This window comes from Xenopus laevis, chromosome 5L (assembly GCF_017654675.1).
Source record: "Xenopus laevis strain J_2021 chromosome 5L, Xenopus_laevis_v10.1, whole genome shotgun sequence".
Taxonomy (NCBI): Eukaryota; Metazoa; Chordata; class Amphibia; order Anura; family Pipidae; genus Xenopus; species Xenopus laevis.
Genome location: NC_054379.1, coordinates 111,865,512 through 111,884,626, shown reverse-complemented (window position 1 = coordinate 111,884,626; position 19,115 = coordinate 111,865,512). Strand labels below are relative to the sequence as shown.

The 19,115-nt window shown below is 37.9% G+C and overlaps 1 protein-coding gene across 4 annotated transcripts in view; it reads left to right on the top strand.

Annotated features, from left to right (window-relative positions):
* fgf12.L (fibroblast growth factor 12 L homeolog) overlaps positions 1-19,115 on the top strand; it is a 260,138-nt gene that overhangs the window by 195,297 nt on the left and 45,726 nt on the right. For all 4 annotated transcript variants that reach the window (XM_041563263.1, XM_018263600.2, XM_018263601.2 and 1 more), the window contains 2 exons: positions 222-332; positions 6,435-6,538. In XM_041563263.1, coding sequence (XP_041419197.1) covers positions 222-332; positions 6,435-6,538 — 215 coding nt within the window. The remainder of the gene's footprint in view (positions 1-221; positions 333-6,434; positions 6,539-19,115) is intronic.

Here is a 19,115-nt window from a genome sequence, read left to right as displayed (position 1 = left end):
GCAGACTACATTGCATATCTGTCAGCCTTAATTTGCTTTACAGTAGTTTGAACATCACTCTTTATACAATTGCTCCTCTTAGAATCACAGTGGGAGAAACTAGATGCAGGTGATCCAACCAACCGTTATTAGTTCATGTGCATCCTATCCTAGTGACTCAGCATTGTAAGTCATCGAGCACAGTGGATCTAAATGCTGTATTCTGATGTTTATTTCTACAGAACCCCAGCTGAAAGGAATTGTGACAAGGTTATTCAGCCAGCAGGGATACTTCCTGCAGATGCACCCAGATGGCACTATCGATGGAACAAAGGATGAAAACAGCGACTACAGTAAGAACATCAACACATTTTTGGTTGTGTGTGTGTTTTGTTCTTACTCTCTTATATCTCAATTAAGAGATTTTAAAATTTTAATAAGGTTTTAATAAGGCTTATCAAGTGACTGCTCTTCAATGTTGGTGCACAAGGATAATAAAATACACATTGATGAAGTGGGTTTCCAGATGTAGTCTGGAGGTCTACTAAAGGTCTACTAAAAGAGCATTGATACCATGCCTTCCTATTCAGCAGTGGTTCCCAAATTGTGGGAATGCCCCCCTTTGGGCCTGAAGCAGTGCTGGGGGGGGCAGCCTGTATCTCAGTTTGTGGAAGATTTGTGGGAGATTTGGGGAGAATATTTATTTGCAGTTACACCTAAAAGCCTAGGCTTGAAGGTTGAATAGGATGAGTTTGGGGCTTAAAAACATTTGCTGTCCTAGATGATTTTGAAACTGAAATGCTGGTACACCAGTGTTTTCCTATATCTGCTAAGAGCCCTGAACTAAGGCTGAAAGGGGGAACTCAGATGGTCAGCCAAGTGCAGCAAATTCGGGTCTCCAGGGTAGCAATAACAATAATAGATGTTAAATTGCACCAGTGCGGTTTCCAGTAGTAACCTTTTAGCAAATAGTTTTAATCAGTCTGGTATAAGTTAGGAAACAACAGTAGCTCCTGTAGCTCACTGGTCTGCATCATGTTACTAACTCCACAAGGGAAAACTGCATTAGAAACAAATCAAAATGCAAGATAAAATCCACTCTACCCTACAAAAAAATTAAATTGCGGGTACTGGTTCCACCAGGCATTTAAATCTACAAACAACATGGCAGGGGTAGTTTTGGATCTGTCGTACTCTGCAATAAAATTAGTACGTTTCTGGACTAACAAGTGTCCCATGCACAGAGCATGTTTGTGTTATGCACCATGAACTAGATTAAAAGGTTGTCATAAATTGTAGAGTACAGTTCTATTGGGCAAAAGGGACCCATCTACTGTCACAGGGTTTCCTATGTGCTCACTGGCACACCCTAACTTATATAGTTAATTTTGGCTGAAAAAAAGGCATCAACTTAAATCCCTCCAAATGACCCACACTGCGCATATATATACATACAGTGTAAACCTTTAAAGATCTATTAATTCACTCACATGTATAAAAATATATATTCAGATATATATACTAAATTAACTGAAGCACTTACGATTACTATAGCCTTGTACCAAGAAGTCATCCAAGCCACTCTTAAAGGCATTAATAGAATCTGCCATCGCAACATCACCCAGCAGGGCATTCCATAACCTCACTGACCTCATGGTGAAAAAACACCTACGCTGCTTCATGGATGAATGCCTTTTTCCCCAAGTCTTGCTGCAGGTTGCAGCCAGAGGTGCAGCCATTTCTGTTCTTAGAAAAAAAAGAGATTTGCACATTAGCTAGGATTCCATAGGAAAGCCCGGTGCTGTCCAACTACTCTGGATGCAGCACGGTCAAACTCAGGGAGCACTGCATTCTAATTGATGCAAAACTCTTTGCCTACTGTCCTATGAGCAAAAATTGTCCTTTGGCAAGATGCAAACTGTATTTTGTACCATGCAAGAGGTTTTGTTGTTAATGAGGCTGCATGTTTAGATACATGCATGAGTTCATTCCTCAAAGATTTTTCCCACAAGTCTAGTGAGTGAGTATCAACTGAAATAAAATGGATACAATTTTAAATTTTAGAATCCCCTCATAGATATCAATGAACACAATGCTCATTCTGTTTTGGTGATTTTACAAAATGGCTCCCCAATTGAATGCACATCCTTCTGCTATAGGAAGTAATACATTTCTACTTTTCAACCCTGACAAAAAGCCAGTAGGGAAAAGTAAGAAATGCTTTCATAGATGAGCACAATCGTTAATAATATTCCAGAATGTCAAGAAAAGATTAGTCAGTGGGAAATAATTTGAGTTGCTGGGAAAATGCCAGAAATTGCCAGGAATCCCTATTCGGACTTTTAATAAATCTCTACAATAATTTTCAGTCACTGAAGCACATTATTATTATCAGTGTTGCGTGATCAGCTGCCATTTCATGGAGTGCTGCTGAAGTGTCTGTTATATAGATGCACAGTTTAAGCTGGCCACACACTGAAAAATCCACTTGTTTGGTGGGATTTGGGGAGTCTGTATTTAAAAACATTTAAACAAACTACATGCAGTTTAGATGAAGCTTTTTAATCAGTTATCTAGGGAGTATTGCAGTTAACTTGTGTCATTACCTTGAGTACTTTTAGAACCTGCTGTTTTATGCGATCCCTACTGCACTTAAAACTTCCCCTCCCTTTCCACAATATCTTCCTGTCTTTCTCTATTTCATATAGATTTCTTTTGTGCCTTTGCTCATTTCATTTCGACTTTCCTTGTCTGTCCCTGGTATCATTCGACAGGAGTGTTGCACATTAATCATTCTTTCCTCATCTACACTGTCACTTTCTGTAATCTGTTCCCTATCCCCCATACTGCATAATGTTATTAAGTTGCTTATTGTTTCCCAAAGTCCCCCAAGTTATGTTTGATCCCTTGCATTTACCCCATTCCATAATTTTATGTTGACTACTGTATGTTGATCTGTTTAATTCCATTTGTCTCATTTTCTTCTCAATACATTGTCTTTTGATTGTCTTTGTATACATGGACCCTATAATCTGAAAGCTCTGAATCTCAGAAAAGCTAATTTTAGTGCCTTGAGGGCTGCCCTTCAGAGCATTGATTGCGGCATTATGTTTTCAGCTAAAACACAGAACAGAAATGGTTGTCATTTAAAATTATATTAATTGTTACTATTCTCAATTTATTCCCTTAAGGAGTAATTGTAGAAGCTCTAAAAATCACCCCATGTGGCTTAATATAGAAGTAAAGAAGTTAATAGGAAAGAAGAGAAAGGCATTTAAAAACTAGAAGTCTATAGGGACAGAAGCTGCATTTAATGAATATCAACACTATAATAAATTTTGTAAAACAGCAATCCGGAAGGCAAAGAAAAGAAATGAAGAGTGTATTGCGGCTGAAGCTAAGACTAACCCCAAAAAGTTTTTTAAGCATATTAATAGTAAAAAGATGCAGGTTGAGAGTGTTGCTCCTTTAAATAATGGTACCAGTATGGTTGTAACATATACAGAAACAGCAAATGTGCTTAATCAGTTCTTTTCTTCAGTGTATACAATAGAGGAGACTGAGTTCCCAGGCTCACGTCATAGCTGCACGGATGTCTCAGCTCAATCTAGTCAGTGGCTGACTCAGGATATCATTCATAAAGGGATTTCAATCTCAGACTGGCAATTATAAGACAGTAAATTTGACATCTGTGGTGGGCAAATTATTTGAAGGCTTGTTAAGGGATCCCATTCAAAATTTTGTCCTAGCGAATGGCATGAGCAGCAATCAGCATGGCTTTATGAAGGATAGGTCATGTCAGACAAATTTGATTGCTTTTTATGATGAGGTAAGTACAATTCTGGACAGTGGGGGGCAGTAGATGTGATTTATTTGGATTTTGCTGAAGCGTTTGATACTGTGCCCCACCAACTACTGCTTTAAGGTCTGTTAGGCTAAATTAAGTCGTTTGCACATGGATAGGAAACTGGCTACAGGATAGGGTACAGAGGATGGTTGTTAATGGGACATTCTCTGATTGCAGTAAGGTTCTTAGTGGGGTCCCTCAGGGCTCAGAATTGGGTCCACTTTTATTTAATTTGTTCATTAATGACATAGGGAAGGCTATAGTAAGTAATGTATCAGTGTTTGCAGATGACAAAAAACTATTCAACCCAATTAATTCCATCCAGCATGTGGTATCCTTGCAACAGGATCTTGACAAACTGGCAGTTTGGGCAAGTGGCAAATGAGATTAAATGTTGATAAATGTAAAGTCATGCACCTGGGATGTAAAAATTTCCAAGCCACTTGTACCCTTAATGGGACTGCACTAGGCAAATCCATTATGGAAAAGGACCTTGGAGTCCTTGTAGATGATAAACTTGGCTGTAACAAGCAATGCCAGTCAGCAGCATCAAGGGCAAATAAGGTCTTGAGCTGTATTAAAAGGGACATTGATTCACGGCAGGAAGGGGTAATTCTTCCACTTTATAGAGCACTGGTAAGGTCCCATCTAGAATATGCTGTACAGTTTTGGTCTCCAGTGCTCGAACAGGACATTATAGAATTAGAGAGGGTACAGAGAAGGGCAACTAAGCTGGTAAAAGGTATGGAAAAATGGAAAATCTTAGCTATGAGGAAAGGCTGGCCAAATTGGGGATGTTCACGCTGGAGAAGAGGCGCTTAAGGGGTGATATGTTAACTATGTATAAATATGTAAGAGGAACATATAATAATCTCTCTGATGCTTTATTTGCCAGTAGGTCTTTCCCACTAACGCGAGGTCACCCATTCCGATTAGAAGAAACGAGGTTCTGCTGAAATATTTGGAAGGGTTTTTTTTACACTGTGAGCTGTGAAGATGTGGAATTCTCTCCCTGGATCAGTTGTACAGGCTGATACATTAGATAGCTTTAAGAAGGGGTTGGATGGCTTTTTAGCAAGTGAGGGAATACAGGGTTATAGAAGATAGCTCATAGTACAAGTTGATCCAGGGACTAGTCTGATGGTTTTTTTTGCCTTCCTCTGGATCAACTAGCAGTTAGGCAGGTTAAAAAAAAGTTAAAAGGTTGAACTTGATGGACTTGTGTCTTTTTTCAACCTAACCTACTATGTTATTATGAATTACTGGAAGGATATCTTGCATAGACTCCATTTTAATCAAATAATTATAATTTTTAAAAATTATTTTCTTTTTCCCTGTAATAAGAAGACAGTACCTTGTACTTGATCCCAACTAAACGTAACTTATCCTTATTTGAGGCAAAACAATTATATTGTTTAATTAATTGCAATCTGCTATTACCTGTTGGTCCGTTGCAGTTAAAGGGGCAGATTCACTAAAGGGTGAAGTGGCCGTCGCTAGCGACAATTTGCTAGATATCTCATCCGCAGGGACATCGCCAATTCACTAACAGATGACGAGGACAATTCTCTATCGAACAAAACCATCATTCGCATTTGTTCACACCCTATCGCCAGGCGACTTTTCACTCTGGCGAACGGTTGTTACTCTCCGAATTCTCTAAGATGCAAATTTTTCTGAACGTTACCTCTTTTGCCAGAGTTGACTTTGCCACCTCAGACCAGGCAAACTGATAAAACGAAGCTACATCTTCCTCAATCTTATGTCAGTGACATCATATCCTGTATGACAGAAATGCATTCAAGTTGTAAAAAATGCTGGCGACTTTTTTTTTTTTTTAAAGCGGGATTGCTTTCAAAAGTCCAAACTATTAAAGATTTATTTGTGAACATTTTTTTAAACTAATTTGAGGGGCATGCCACATTTGTTTAAGGGTGGGCTCAAGGGTCTAGGGCATTAGAGGATCTCTTGTCTTTTATTTTGGCTTATTAAACATGTGTTTGAAAAAGTGACCACTTCAAGCATATGCACCAACATTACTATTTAAGACATCCATACGACTTTTAGGTACCCGCCCTATTCAAATGAACCTAAGCACAAGAGTGCCAGTGATGTTTCGCTAGTCAGAAATGAATGATAGAATTCGTTATGAAATGCTCGTCCAGCCGAAGTAACGTCAGTGAAAAATTTGCCAGCGTTTGGCTGCTGAGACTTCGCATGTGAATTAGCATATTGGTAATGAATTTGCACCTGGTGAAGTGGCATGCAGTGCATATCGGTACCCTTTAGTGAATTTACCCCATAGTCTGTGAATCGTATGTCACTATAATAAGTGAGCTTCTGACAGTTTATTATACCAAAATATGTTGTTGCAGTTCACTAAAAGGTGGCAGACTTACTAACTTAATTAGAAAATAACATGGTATGTATGTATGTTGTGTTAAGGCATTATACAGTACAGTGTGTCTTTATTTGCTATGGCCACCCCATTTTCCACAACAAAATAATACAGCTGTCCTTTTTTTAAATCTAATTTGGACATTCTTCTAGATTTTACAGTTGTAATGAAGGGAAATATCCTAACGTCCTGTTTTTTTCCCCATTGTAGCTCTTTTTAATCTAATCCCCGTGGGTCTTCGTGTGGTTGCAATGCAAGGAGTAAAGGCTGGACTCTATGCGGCGATGAATGGCGAAGGCTTTCTCTTCAGCTCAGTAAGTCTGGTTTTATCAAAATTGAGGCTTCCGTGACTTCATACTTAACATGCAGAGGTCAACATCTTTCATAGAGAGTATTCATTTATGCTCAGATGAATGAATTAATGTGGCCATGTTCTTAGCAGTTCTGTACATATCTAACCAGTGTCCTTTTTGTATGATTATTTTCCATTTCTCTCTTAGTGTTTCAGTTCTTCTAGCAAACTCTGCTTATACCTTGTATCCAGCACTCGTGCTCTGTACTGAATACATTTGCCATTATACATCCGTAAATACATTTTTATTATGTATACAAAGACAATACATCACTGAGTAATCCTGGTTTTCCTGTATTTCCCATTGAAGTATAGGGCAGTCATACTACTTTATCTCTGGCAGAGCCTTAATTTCCATCCAGGTCTTTTCAGCAGTCCATATCTATAGTACCCCTGCACCGTAGTGATTCCAATCTGCTTGAATCCTATCCTATACAATTCCTACACAATTCTTTGCTAAGTGATGCAGCTGATGATCTGAATGAGTAAACTGGCAAATGAAATCATTTTGTATCAATGTAACATGAAAATTCCCATATCCCAAATCAGAACCTTTTTCTCTTTGCTTCTATTTCCAGTTCCTGTGTCTCAAATCAGGACTTTTTTTTTATACATTTCATATCCTTATCCCTTGTCTTCACCCCAATTTTCCATTACGCCACCCACTTTCCAGAAGCCCTACCTCATTACCAGTTAAATCAAGACTGTAAAGAGAATAAACTAGATGGTTGGCTGTAAGGAAATAATATGGCTGACAGTCCCCATGTCCCAGATTTTTTCTCATTGCTTCTGGGCTATCCAGTTCATGTCCTTATATTAGTGTCTCCTCCCAAATCTTATATTACAACATCCACTTTCCAGATGCTCTACCTCATTACCAGTTCAATCTAGGCTGTACAGAGAATAAACTGTCCAGTTGACGGTAAGAAGAAAATAATATAGCTGACAATCCCACTACGTGGTACAATTTGTAACTCATGTATATTCTGTATATTTCAAGTGACTGATATCAAATACAGTTTGGAAAGAAGGGTGGCATGTCTGAGCAAGCACAGGTTTTCCCAGATAATGATACACATTTTATGTAGAACAATGTAACAAGAAAGAACTTATTACTGCACATTCCTTGTCATAATGTATTATCTTCTTTCATTTTTCCATAAGCAAACCTAAAAATGCTTTCATGTTTGAAAGGGAGATATTTATACAAGGAGCCGATATAGCTCTTTCTAAAGCAGATTACAATCATCACGGCTTTTCTTCCAGTAGAAAAGTATGTCACTAAATTTTATTATGATGCTGTGAGTTTCCTCACAGACATTCAGAGGAAAATGGGCACACATATAGTATATGCTCTACTAGAAGGTACTGTGTCTCATTTGTTCTTTTATGTATGTAAAACCCCAGTTTCTTTATATTTCCTTAGGTAGGAAAAGAGTAATAAACAAAGGGCCTATAGCAATTAAGGAGATTTAAGGACCCTTAACTTGGGACAAAAACTAATAAGAATGCCTAATCTTTAGCTGTCAGTGGAATTCTGTAGTCTATCACCATTTTATAAGCCACGATAAGCAAATCTCTATGTAACTCCAAAAAAAAACACAATTCTAAAAAGTATGATAATAATATATATGTATTTTGCCAAAAAAAGTTTTCTGGTCTTGGACCGCAGCCTTTTTGAACTTTGTAGGGCAGGGTAATTGCCCTCAGTACACTTAACGAACATGCCCAATGGGGATGTAAGTAGTTTGTTATTTGTGCAAATGGATACTGTCATGGGAAAAAAAAAATCAAAACACATCAGTTAATCGTGCTGCTCCAACAGAATTCTGCACTGAAATCCATTTCTCAAATGAGCAAACAGATTTTTTATATTTAATTTTGAAATCTGATATGGGGCTAGACATATTGTCAATTCCCAGTTGCCCCCAGTCATGGGATTTGTTCTCTGATACACTTCAGTCACTCTTTACTGCTGTACTGCAACTTGGAGTGATATCACCCTCTCCCTTCCCCCCAGCAGCCTAACAACAGAACAATGGGAAGGTAACCAGATATCAGCTACCTAACACAAGATAACAGCTGCCTGGTAGATATAGGACCAGCACTCAGTGGTAAAATCCAGGTCCCACTTCGACACATAAAGATACAATGAGTAGGAGAAACAACAGCCTGCCAGAAAGCAGTTCCATTCTAAAGTGCTGGCTCTTTCTGAAAGCACATGAACAGGCAAAATGACCTGAGATGGCTGCCTACACACCAGCTTAAAAAAAAATACACTTGCTGGTTCAGGAATGAAATTGTAGAGTGAAGTATTGTAGAGTGAAGTATTTGCAGTGTAAACAGTTTAATTTAGAAATAAAAAGGACATCATAAAAATCATGACAGAATCCCTTTAAATATGTATTATGAGTGTTGTAGGAGTGTTATATTGGCAGAACAAATCAGGGGTGTAACAACAGGGGCAGCAGCTCCAACATTTGGACCAGGAGTATAGAGGTCCCAGAGCTGTCCATTTGCAGTGTTTTTTTTACCCCATTGCACCACCACCTCTGATTTTCAGTATTTCATATAGAAGAATACAGCATGTCTGATGCATTGTAACCTAATCATGCAATGATTTTTGTGTTTCTGCATCATTGTTTTTTTCATTCATTTTAACAATAAATAGTAAATATTCATTGAACATGGGCTGTCCAGATTACACTATGATGCTAAAATGATAAAAAAATAAATCTAGATTTTTTAAACTGTGGTTAGACCAGATCGATCCAGAGGGTTAAGATTCTGTAGCCTGGCTAGTACATGTCGGGAATTCCCAGTAAGCAAATGCACTTTCATTATATTTTCAACAGATCCTGCCAAGTAAATGTCACTAATCAGAAGTTTATGTTAAGTCGTTTTGTATTCTTGGATTTCCCATTTCTTTCTAGCATGCTTGTAATGCATGTTCTCTAAACATTAGCCTTGACCTCAAAACAAGAGCTTTTACCTCATGTTTAAAAATGTATTTATGTTTCTGCTATTCTCAATAGTTAACGTAATTCCTCAAATTACTATGCAATGTTATTGTTGACTGGGCAACACATGGGAGGGGGGGAGGGTTTTTGCGCCGACTAGGTTTCCTTCTCCTTTAATTGCGCATTGTGAACCTTTAAGACCTGCTTGAAGGCAACGTAAACATTTGGAGCAAATGTTACTTTTTCAGTAAGACGTTTTATTGCATACACTGCACACTATCGTAAACTATACAATTTGCAATCACTTTCCTACTGTCGTATGAGGGGCAAAGGCAAAATTGTTCATTTTGCACACATTTATTCTCATTGCGAACTAATTGCAAGTGATTTTTTCATTAGCGACCAATATTAAATTCCCCCACTAAACATGACAGTGGCAATCATATATATGTGTTACTGGTGTTCAAAAATAGGTTTCTGTATTTAGTGCAGTTCATTTCTTGGTGGAATCTATGCAAGCAAATCAAATGGATGACCCTCTTTGAACCATTCCCCATCAATACAATATAAAGTATAGTGCAATAATGCTGATCCTGTCACATTTGGTAGAAACTCACTAAATATGGCACAGGGTTCAGCAGCACGTGACAGATCAATTTGGTGGATGCACTTCTAATTTTAGCAGTCACTCAAATGTATCTCGTAAAAACAGCCGTAGTAAAAGAATAGTAAACTTTATTATTAAAGTGTGTTATATTACATAACTTTTAACTTTTATTACATAATCCTCATAGTGTAGAATTAGGTAATGGTAAATGTTCCATTTTATAATATAAAAATGTAACGTGCACTTTATCTTTCTATTCTCTGTTTTCATAATCTTTTACCTTAATGTATGGTTCCAAATAGTGATGGGCGAATTTATTCGCCAGGTGCGAATTCGCGGCGAATTTGCGCGATTCGCCGCCAGCGAATAAATTCGCGGAATGCCCGTGAAAATTCGCGGCAAAAATTCGCCTGCGTCAAAAATTTATTTTTTTGAAAAAACAGACGCCGGCGTCAAAAACGGGCGCAGGCGTCAAAAACGAGACGCCGGCGCCGTTTCGTGAATTTTCCGCCGTTTCGCGAATTTCGCGCGAAATTCGCAAATTTTTCGTCGAGGCGAAACGCCGCAAATTCGCCCATCACTAGTTCCAAACTCTGGAGTTGGTGGGGGTGCTGGAACAGTGCCTGGAGGGGCTTAACCTGAAGGTCAGTTAGAGTGTGATTTGGAGTTCTCAAAGCTTAGACATTTTTAACCCAATCAATAATCCTATAAAACCACAACCTTAAACTAGTGGTTTCAAACCACTGTTGCAAAATTTTCTCCCAGGCTTGAGGGGCTATAGTTATGCTACTGTGTAGGGTCGCTGCCTATTTCTCTGATTTGCAATGCTGCATCTTGAACATTTTCTAAGAACTCTTCTCTTCCCTAAAGTGTTTCATAAAATTGCACTGGAAAAATTCTATGAGCACTCCATAGGTTTTGTGGATCCATTTGTGGACATAATACATCATTTAATATCCCCTGACTAATAAAAAATGTTTTAATACTTAAATACATTGGGTCTCATGCACAAGCCATGCACAAGTTAAAATATCAAAATCATATGAAAGCTGAATCATTTGCAGTGACACTTCTGGGCCTGTTATTGCTTGAGGCAGTAGGCCCAACGCCGCCCCTTAATTCACCATGCTTGCCTTGATTGAGCTGTCCAGGCCCAGGAGGAAGGCAGGATCACTAGTGTAGAGAGAACACAATTAAAGGAGTCAGTAAAGGAGACTTGACTGGTGCCAAAATTGTCTTAGCTTGCCTCATGGCACTGATCATGTAAATACAATGAATAGTTCACAGTAGACATGCAGTTAAGCCACTGAACAATTACAATTAGCAGAAATAGTGACAAGTGAAATTTTTCATCTGGCATGGATCTTTGACGAAATTCTGCTTCTCTCCATCTGCATATTTTCCCACCAGGGGAAAAAAAGGCATTGAAAAAACCCAAATTGACTTCAATGCATTTTGCATAAAAAAACACCTATTGGCTTCTTTATATTTTGCATGAAAAAATGCCAATTGACTTCAATGCATTTTTCATGAGGAAAAAAAGTGTGAAAAAAATGTCCATTAACTTCAATGCGTTTAGTGAATTTTCGAGGAATCGAAACAGGACAGATTCGCTCATTACTAGCAGAAAACATAATTTGTACTACTATGTGACTTTCCATGTAATTTTAACAGACAGCCTATTTTTTAGAATTTGGCCTTTAATGTCTAGGAAATTTGACTGTTTTTAAAGAATGCATGTTTGGAATCTCTGCTTAAGGAAGGATTTTGCTTGCATATCCACTTTATGCATTTGCTTTCCCATTGATTGGTTCAATTCATTTGCACTCAGGGCATGCTGTGTTGCTGCTGTAAGATTGCCAAAGAGAGATTACTGCAGGTTTCCATTATTAATGTATTGTCTGTAAGCATCACCTGCAGCACCACTAGTTATGCATTGAGTAGTTCTGCTGACATTTCTCCTTCCTGCATTTGTATACATCATGCACAGATTCTGGAGTTAAAACAATTTCAATGTTTTAACCTTTGGGATCTTGATTTAATTTTCCAGTTATGTTCAAGGAAGCAGATAGAGTTTTAGAATGAGGGGTAGGCAGAAGAGGCACCTGCCAGGGCGCAAAAACAGGGGGGCACCAGGCATGTACCTGTAAAACCATGTTTTACCTACCGCTAGTCCCTGTGTCCTGCTCTCCTGCCTCCCCTCTGTGGCTTTCTCCTCCCATCAGACACTCTCCCCTCACTCTCAACGTTTTCCCCACCGACGCTCTCCCCTCCCCTCTGATGCTCTCTCCTCTGACGCGCTCCGCTCGCTCATATCTGACACTCTCCCCTCGTTCCCCTGACTTCCCTTTGCTACTGCACATGCACGCGCAGGTTGCTTTCGGGCGTGCTTGCGTTCGAGGGGAGCTTGCGGAGGGGAGATCGGGCTAGGCCTGGCACTGAGAATGAGTATGTTATTGCTACTGATTTTGTCTATGATCAGCATTAGTACTATATATAATAGTGATGGAAGAATTTGAACTGTTTTGCTTTGCCGAAAAATTTGCCAATTTTGAAACTGGTGTTAAAGTCAATAGACGTCCAAATAATTTTGACGTGCGATGGTTTCGACGCGAGCGACTTTTATTAGTCGGCGGTGAAATGCGGAAATTCAACTGCAAATTTGCGCCTGTCATTCATTTGCACATCACTTTATTCAAATATTATAGTATTTAACTTACTGGGTGACTGTCTGACTGCACCATACCACTGATTTTGTATCAAAAGGCACCCAGTGTTCAATTCTTCCCTTTCTTCCTCTTTCCCTTGCTTGCCCAGGGTCCCTTTGCTGTGTTCTAGCTACTTGTTTGATGAGAGTTCCATGACTTTTTCCCCTCACCTTATTAATGCTACCCATCCAGACCTACATCCTTCTTTTACCATTCTGCCCATTCAAAGTCTTTCAACAACTCATTTATTCCCACCTACTATATATTTAGATTAGAAAGTGGCCTGTAGGGAGTTAAAAGGGTAGATTAAGAGCACATAATAAGATGTGTATGTGAAAGAATGTGACATTATGTGCATATATGTCTATGTATGTATATATGATTTCCAATCCCTGTTTTTTCCTGGCTGAGTTCCATATGATATCTGCATAACAGCTCTACTGTCTATCACAGGCGATTGCCTTTGAAAATGGAGGTTTGATAGCCACACTTTTCCAAGAGATGACCATGGCAATAACAAAAGGCTCAAGTGCCATGGCCCTCATCCTGCTGGTCTCTGCAATAGACATACGTGAATTACAAGAAATTAAAAACATATTGAAATGATTGGATGCCCACTTTTTGCCTTGCTGTGTTGGGAGTCCTGTTGCAGGGCAACTAACAAAGTGCTCTTTCACTTTTAGTATAGCCTCTAAATATGATCATGTCTACATTTGATTTGCTGCTATGGATTCTTCCTGAATCAATCCTTTAATCAAAACAAATCAAAGTGATTTGCTCATCTCTCTTCTGCCCGACTAATTTGTCTCTTTCTAGTATAGACAGTTAATTAAACGCTGAAGTGGCCTTTATGTACATTAGAAAGACCTGAGATAAAGGCAGGGCTAATAGCATCTTGAATGTGATTGGAATTTCTGTGATAATGCTCAAAATATTATTTAAACGGGTGAGCCGAACCTTATGCATACAGAAGCTATATGGTATGGTATGCAGTTGTGGATTTTCCTTTCCGTATTCATTTATATCATGTGACATATGACAAGAGAATGGCGTGCAGATAAGAGTAGTCTATTTTTAAGATCATAGGGACTGTTATTTGGATGGACTGATTACAGTAGGAGGCTAATGCATTTGACATAGACCCAGTGGCATAAACAGATTAGCAAAAAAAAGTGCACAGTTACAATATGCATCTAATTTTAAATTAAATAGCCATGAATGGAACATTTGGATTGCAACATAGTAGTGACAGGTTATTTGACATTTCTATTCTGCTCTCTAGGTGACTTTATTACTTGCTTTCAGGTACAGGTAATAGAGGTGCATAAAGTTTGAAGTTTTAGATATTGATCAGCATGCTTTCAACCCCCCGGCAATTTAGGCATTAGAAGGAAAATCATTTAAACCCCACCGATTCCCTTTTGCTCAGATGAACTGTATATAATGTGCTCATAAGACAGAGAATAGATCAAAGTGATTCTAGATGGAAAGATGCTGATGCAGCAGTCAGTGCAAGAGAGGTGCTTTATACAGAATTATCTTAGAAAAAAAGGTGAACTAAAGAGAACAATGCGTGGGTGGGAAATAGTCTATTAAATCACAAAGGCCTCCACACTGAGATACGTTAAAAGCAGTGTACAGTAAGCTGCAGGGGAGAACACTTCTTTCAGAGATCTGATGGCGTAAGTGCAGTGCAGGAAATCTAGGTCCCTGCACGACTGGATTAACTCAATTTGATTTTATGCTATCCCTTAAGTGGTGTAATGTTATAAAAAGCACCCACATACAATTTAAGTATTTTGCCCTTAGATGCACAACATTTATAAATGTATTCAGAAATATAAAGTTTTGTGAATATGATATTATCTTTGTATACTAAGGCTTCCATACTGAGACATTATGAATAGAACACGTATGAAAAAGACATAGTTTACCTTGTTAGAAAACACCACTGCAGATCACTGTGCCTTTTCAGAAACGCCCCCTTTAAAATGAATCAATGAATCAGCAACAGGGGCACAATTTTTTAGAATTCTCTGTACTGTATGTTTAAAATGTCTCACGTAAATCCAAATTTTTTTAGCTAAACCATGTATTCGTTACTCTTCTACTGTTTTAAGAAGCCTGATGGTAATTATAGGTAGTACAATATTGTATTTTCTTGTAACCTAAGAATGACAGAGGTTTTTATATACTGTAGTGGCAAAAATCACATTAATTTGCTGGAAATTGGCTTTTGTGGCTTTAAACTATTAAGCCACCTTCTGGTGCTGAGCTAGTTAATAAAATCCTATTTGCAAAAGATATTATTATTATGAAAGGACAGAGAAATAGATTATATGGTTGTATGTCATAAGCTGAAAATGCTTAATTGTCATTCATTGATTTGTGATCAATCGTTTATTTTCCTTTACTATAACATGGAAAATCAGTTTGTGCAGAAATAGGATTATCTGTTCAAGTCTTCGTACTTACTCTGATAAGCCTAATGAGAAAAGAGCTGTTGCTAGAAGATGCCCCTAAGTGGCCCTTCAGTCATTGCTCTCAATAGACAGCATCAAGATGCTAAATAAAAAGCTATAAAACTAACAGACATCATTCATTTCAGGCAGTTCCCATTGAATGGGTTATCCAATAAAGTGGTTTTCACTCATTGAATTATTATTTAACGGTTTACCAGTCTATTGATCAGGAGGGGAAACATGCGGTAGACTCCATTTGGTAATTCCCTTGTTTATACTGGACTCCATAATTCAATACTAATCAATAGGTTTCTGAATTTATAGGAACCCAACACAAGCTTTCATTATGAGGCAAATCATTGTGGTTGCTTATGCAATAAAAACAAAACCTTCTCACAGATGAAGCAGAATTACACATTGCACAAGGTACTTACCTGTTTGGATGGTGGATAGCCTCAATTACATTTGGTCTGAAGTTGGAGTGATATGTTATTTGAGGTTTTTAAATATAACCACATGATATGATGGGTCTGGCCTTTAGTTTAATGGGATGTGACAGTCATAGTTGGGTCCTATCTGTATGTGAACAAGGCCTAAAGTGGCTTATTTATGTTCACATTTCAGGAAAAGTCTGATTGCAGTCAATAGAGCAGTTCAGTATTCTAGAAGTGAAATGATTTGAATGAAGGCATTCAATGCTGGATTAAGAAAGGATGACAACTGATGGTTCGGTTGATCAATAATGCTAATATAAACTTAATGGATAGCTACAGGGAACACACACTTCAATTAATTAATCCAAATATATTGAATGGTTCATGACCTGGCACAAATGACTGTGGGTACTTATAAAATAAATAAAATAACAGTATTCAAAGATACATTTATTGCACTATTTCTTTTAGATCCAAAATGTATGCAAGATGATAAGGATAAAGGATCCGTTATCCTGAAATATATATCCAGTATTTTTAAGGTGTCTGTATTCTATATTGGGTTATGTAAATAAAAGACACTAAGTTTGCCCAGGAGCAGTTACGGGTCACCTGTTTAAAAGCATACATTGTATTGATTGCTATGGGTTACTGCTCCTGGGCAAACTTTTTTGCATATGCTCTATTGCATATGGGGGTATAAGCAAAAAAAGAACACCTGCAGTGTTTATTTTTCACAATCATTCAGAGTAAATTGGGTAAATACAGTATGTGAACCCTGCTTTATAGGGTTTTACTAATGTAAAAAAACATTCTAAAATTGCTTAGACATCTTGCCCATTATCTATGAATATTTACATAATGCCAATCTAAATGGGTTCAACTATACACATTGAAAGGGTTATGTAATTAAATGCGCTAAGTTTGCCCAGGGGCAGTAACCCATAGCAACCAGCAGGTAACATTTACATCTGTGTAAAAGCAAAGCTCTGATGGTTGCACTTGCCATAGGTTACTGCCCCTGGGCAACCTTACTGCCTTTTATTACACATGGGGTTTTTGGGCATAGATTGTTATTGGAATAGACTGCTGTTTAAGTTTGCCTTAAGTGCCACTATCTCTCTCAAGAGTGGTCACAATGTCCACATCAACTTACATAACCGTTTTATCGTGCTAAAATACCCTAACAAGAAGCTTGAAGAGGTTTGTCTTACACCAGACAGACATGTTGCAGCCAAATGAAAAGGGATAACTCCTTATTTGATCATATCACAAAGATACCATAAATGTATGGCAGCATGGATACAATTCTGACAATGTGAAGCCTTAATGACCCATTTGTGGAAAGAGAATGTCTAGTCTAGATCTAGATGACTAGATTAAGGGGTTCCATTTCTCCATTCTAGTCCAATAGCCAGTAAGCCTTTGTTGTTATCTTGCCCTCCCAAAGCTGTTGGATGCACAGAAAATACTGCTCACCGAGGATCAAATCAATTTAATGATTTTATTAGTTGGCAAAAATGTATATTAATTTTCCCAAATATTTTCTGTATCACAATAAAGACAACTTTTTCTTTAACTAACCCAGTATGATCAGCGTTTTCTCTGTTTTTATAGATATTATATTCTTTGCTGTGAATTTGTAAAAACAATTTATAATCTGTGTTCACAGCACATTGGATGGTTTCAACCAAGTAGTTTATTATTCCAAATGCTGTTTGAAAACAAACTCTACATATCTTTAGAGTAGGGTGAATGAACAGATGACCAAATTGTTAGCTCATTGGTCTAATTGCCTACACACAGAAGGATCCAAAACCTACAGTATTTTGTTTTTCCTGTAATTGTCAGCTATTAATTGCTTATATAGCTCAGCCCTAATGCACATATTTTTAGTTGTTTTGGATGCCAAATGTAGAGTAGCATAAAGAGAATAGAGAACCCAGCGCAATGCTGGTTGATGTAAATTGGAGATAACTGTTTTATGGCAGTAGCTGTCCATCTGCATTCATTCATCTAAAACTTCCAATAACCATGATGTTCTTCAGTTGTTGTAAAGGGACTGGTAATAGTGCTTCATCACTGGGCAGGGGGCTGCAATTTTTTAGTTTCTAGTCTAGTTTTACTGAGGATGTTTTCTGTTCAGGAGGATGCCTCTGAGACTGATACATTGCTATTTCTTTTCTATGCACAACCAGCTCTACCAATATATTCACACTCATCTCATCCAATCATGCATGTTTGTGCCATAATAGATTCTGTGTACCAACAAATAAACTATGAGATAAAATGAGTGTATTTGTGCCCATTTTTGAATGTCACTTAATTACAGGACAACATCCATTTTATATCCTGAAGAATAATATACTGCTCTTCAAATTTAATAAGCCAGTTGGTACCAATCCAACCTTATGTTATTCCTGAGTTCCTTATTTTGACCAGCCAACCCCAAGTCTACAGTTAGATGCCAAGAAACACAGTTATGCTGATCTGGTAGCAGATGTTAATGCCCATTTGTTTTCTTTGGGCTTTACATCAGCATCTTGATTAGACATTTAAAAATTAACATTTTTAAAATATGTTACTTTTTTTCTTTAAAGGCGATTGCTGAAATTTATATTCATAAGCAGTTGCTGTCTTAAATATATGATGGTGGTATATTCTTTGCCTGCAGTGCAGACTGAGATTTGAACATCAGTCCAGTCCAAACAGGTGGCAAACGGGTGCTTTGTTGTGACAGAGCCATCATTACTGTTCACCTACTGTTGGGAAGCAAAGGTAATTTGGTAATTAAGCAGACAATATGGTTTGCTTGCTGTTCCTTTACAGCTTTCCTTTGCCTTAGAGGCTTCCAGTGCTGATTGATCTGACTGGTTGAACAGACTGGAAAAAATACAGGCTACAGGAGACTTAAGGAGACTCCTGTATTTATTGTTATTTTGGGCAACTACAGTGACAGTTTTAAAATCCATCTTTTTTAGTATGCTTGGATACAATCTTTAAAACGTGTTTGTCATGCTTGTATTTTGCTAAAACACAGAATCCAATATTAATTTTCATATAGACCTGCCTGCCTATGGGTACTAAGTTTTCTGGAGCTTGGTGCTATGGAATTCATTTATGTGAAAGCTATAGTGGAGAATCGATGTAGGCAGGGTTGCTGTAGGTTATTCATCATGACAGATGGCAACAATCTATTCACAGTTTTCTTTATTTCCCAGAATGCTGCACTTACCCATCAAGCTCCATGCTAGCACAATGCAATGCAATATTATAGCAATGGCAAATCTTATCTATTCTAAGCAGCCTCTGACTTCATAGGTAGCAATCATGGACTGTTATAGATTGGAGTCATCCATCTGGTTTTT